At 37.8% G+C, this 3,666-nt stretch overlaps 1 protein-coding gene across 1 annotated transcript; it reads right to left on the minus strand.

Annotated features, from left to right (window-relative positions):
• Window positions 1-831: 831 nt before the first annotated feature.
• On the minus strand, window positions 832-2,436 carry LOC118490403 (protein PFC0760c-like). Its single transcript, XM_035988024.1, has one exon. The coding sequence runs from the start codon at window positions 2,434-2,436 to the stop codon at window positions 832-834; it is 1,605 nt and encodes a 534-aa protein (XP_035843917.1).
• Window positions 2,437-3,666: the final 1,230 nt, after the last annotated feature.

Raw genomic sequence — 3,666 nt, forward strand, 5'->3', positions numbered from 1 at the left:
ACAGCGATTTGAACTTTTCCTCTCTTGGCTTAGGCTTTTTCCTTAGCACATTTTTCAGCTTCTCGTTTTCTTTCTTTGCTCTCATTTCTTCTTCAGCTTGCATTCTCATCCACTTCCCTTTGTTCTTTTCCAGTTTCTTTCTTTCTTTTTCAGCTTTCAACTTTTCTTTTTCTTCAAGCGAACACCATTTTGATGACCATTTGTTCTCAGAATTAATTCCCTTCTGGAAGCAAACAGATACAAGTTTTTGAAATTGCATAGCTTGTTCTCTATCTTCAGCTTGGAAGCGGATCTTGTTGAGAAATAAACATTCAATATCTTTTGCCGAACAGTTTACCAACCACATAGGGTCATAAACAAAGATCTCTCTGATTTCATTCCCAGCTCTCTAGGTTGTTACAGCCTCAGTCGATATACAACTGTACACCCAACCCATAAAACCTTTTAGAACTCCTGTTCCATCTTTGGCACTGGTATATATTCTTCATCACTTTTGGCTTTTTCACATTCAAGATTATCTCTTCATTACCAGTTTCAGGATTAACTCTTCTTACTTTCTTTGGGTAATGAGGCTTCCAGTGCTTGAAGTTTTTCAGAGCTTCAAACTTTATTAAACCCCACATAGCAGCATCATTCTTTCTCACCGGATACCCCAAGATTCTCACCTTTGACAACTCCTCTGCATCCCACCAAGGTAGGGACATAATATCATACAAACGTTCAAAGTACTGAACTCCGCATTCTTTTCTAATAGCATATGCATTAACTTGAGGTAGAAAGCCCCCGCTAAGATATCACCCAGCGAAACATCTCTATCTCTTTGATAAAACTTCAAAGGACGCTTGAATTTCCTTTCATTACTATTCTGAACCACTTCTTGCGTTCTTCTTTCTGAAGATCTTTTGTAGTACCATCAAAGTTTTTATCTTTTAGAATCTCAGCAACTTTCCTCCTGAGTTCATCCCTGTTCTCTTCACTAAAGAACTCCATCAGAGTTGGAAATTCAGAAGTGTCTTCAGAAACAACCTCTTCATCAGAACAATCTTCAACCTCAACCCTATCATATACATCTGCATCTTCAACATACTTATATTCATACTCAGGTTGATGATTGATATCGAAAGCATTCAGTTCATCTTCAAAATCGAACTTGAACTCATCTTCATTCACATTAAACATCTTGAGAACTTCATCCAAAGTATATGTATACCTGATTTCTCCCTCTTCTACCTCAGGCTCAATATGAAGAATTAGCTTTTCAACTTCATCCATATTCTGATCATTCACATTCTCCCCCTCTCCATCAGCATCCTCTGAGACTTCATTTGTATCATCATTCATATAATCATCAACATTCTTTTCATTTGATGCCTCAGTCACTTTAACTCCAGTACCACCCTGATTGTCATCATCATCATTATCATCGTCATCACTGTGACTGCTAGCAGAGAATACTTTTTCTTCATCATCATCCTCTACATCGTCATCCTCTTCGTCATCATCAGCAATATCTTCAAGTGATACATCTTCTTCAAAGATAGCTGACACAGAAGATATAGGAACAGGATTCTGAATAGGTGACTCAGGATCAGTAGCTAAAACTATTGATCTTTCAGCATTCACAGAACTTTCAACACTTTTTCCTTTGTCTTTCATTTGAGCATCAATCTCTGCTTGACGCTTTGCTCTAACTTCTTCAACCTCTATCTCCTCAAACCTCTGTTCAATAGACTTTCCGAGCATGTTTTCAAGAACTTTGTTCATCATGTACAGCTCATGTTCTTTCACCGCTTTGGCAGCTTCAAGTTCTTTGTTTTTCAACTCAAGATACTTGTTTTGGTCATCTCTGCGTGCCTTTTCTTCCTCTAGCTCGGCTACTTTGACTTTCAAGATATCAATTTCAGTTTGATCTGCTTCTATCTTTTTCAGCAAGGACTTGTTATCAGACTCAGCTTTCTTAACACGCATCTCGAGAATCTTCTCACGATCTGCCAATCTTTTGTTTTCAGCCACAACAGCATCAACTTTCTGTTCTACATTCTTGACTTGTACACTACTTGCAAAATCAAAATCTCCAATCTCATCAATACCCATACCCATGTTCATAGGAATGTTTGGAAAGTTTTTGTACCCTGAACAACCAGGTGTAGATTGAACATGTGGTTGTGAAGGTGGTGGTGTTTGGAATATTTGTTGTGAAGTGAGAAAAGTTTGTTCTTGTGGTGGAGTAATAGTATGAATATGTTGTGGTGAATGAGGTGGTGAGAGATGTAATGGTGATGGTTGTCTTGGTGGAGAAGGTTGTTTTGGGGGTGATTGATGAAGTGGTGAATGTATTGGTGATTGATGTGGTGTAGGTTCAGGTGGTGGTGATGGTGGTTTACTGGATTGTTGGGTAGGTTTCTTTTTCAGCACGATCTTCAAAGGCTTTTTCATCTTCGGAGTAACAACCCTCTTTCTTGCACCAGCTTTCTTTCTACCACCAAATGATGGCGGTGTTTGAACATCTTCAACATTTTCTTGAGAAGGAATGTACACATCATCATCATCTTTATCACTCCTTTTTCTCTTTTTTTTGTTTCACTTTCTCAATAGCAGACATGACTTTCTTATAACGCTCAGTCTCGTCAATCTCATCTTCAGAAGAACCTGATGAGCTTGTAGTACTTTTATTTACGTCACCACCTTCTTCTTCACCAGCTGCCTTATCTTTCTGAGCATTAAACACATTAAGCTTTTTCAGCAAACTTTGAGAATTAGGAGATAAACGAACATCAACTCCCACATTCACTACAGTTTCAGCTTCTCCTATATTTTCAGCTTCAGCTTCTACTTCAGGTTCTGGTTCTGGTTCTTCTTCATCAGGTTCATCAATAAGCTTAGTTTTAGCAACTTTCTTTTGACGCTTCTTGGGTTGAGAAGACGAACCCCCTTCTATTTGTGCTTTAGGAGTAGCTTTCATGCCCCTCCTTTTCTGTTCTTTTACGAACCAATCATTTCGAGTTCCTTTGAATTCTTCAAGTGCCTTTAATTCATCAACATAACCAACTTCTTTCATCTCTTCTTCATTTCTCCAGTTTTGATGATTAACAGGATCTAGATCAACATAATTCTTATCCTTGATGAAACCAAAAAATTCAGCTTTCTTCTTTGGCTCAGGATGATTTGGATGATATCTGGCTAACTGTTTCAAAGAATCATTACTCATGTGGGATTGCACCAACAGATCATTGTTTACATCTCTTTCAAGGTCAGGATATGCATGATCTATCATCATTTGAACAAATATTGGATACTCCAAAGTCTTAATTTTTGACGTAATGTTCTCAACCATATAATGAAACACAATGTGTGAGAAGTTGTACTTCATGTTCAATATAAGAGCTGTAACTATATTCATCTGATAGTCTCTCATAGCATCATAACCTCCCTTGCAATGGCTCAGAGATTGCAATACTAAATGAATTAGAAACTTGTAAGGCTTTGTAAACTTCGACCTCAAGTAATTTGCACTGTTTAGAGCACCATCATAACCCATCCGCAGCATACAGCCTTTGACCATCCTCTCAGGGAATTTTGTTGGAGAGTTTACATCATCAGGAAAATTTAATACTTCTCGTACAAGTGCCTCTGAAATAATAATCGATTTCTTTTCACCATTTTGCT

Source organism: Helianthus annuus, chromosome 3 (genome assembly GCF_002127325.2).
Source record: "Helianthus annuus cultivar XRQ/B chromosome 3, HanXRQr2.0-SUNRISE, whole genome shotgun sequence".
Taxonomy (NCBI): Eukaryota; Viridiplantae; Streptophyta; class Magnoliopsida; order Asterales; family Asteraceae; genus Helianthus; species Helianthus annuus.

Coding starts and splice junctions, on each gene's coding strand:
- LOC118490403 (XM_035988024.1), bottom strand. CDS start 2,436: ATGAAAAAGCCTTTGAAGATCGTGCTGAAAAAGAAACCTACCCAACAA.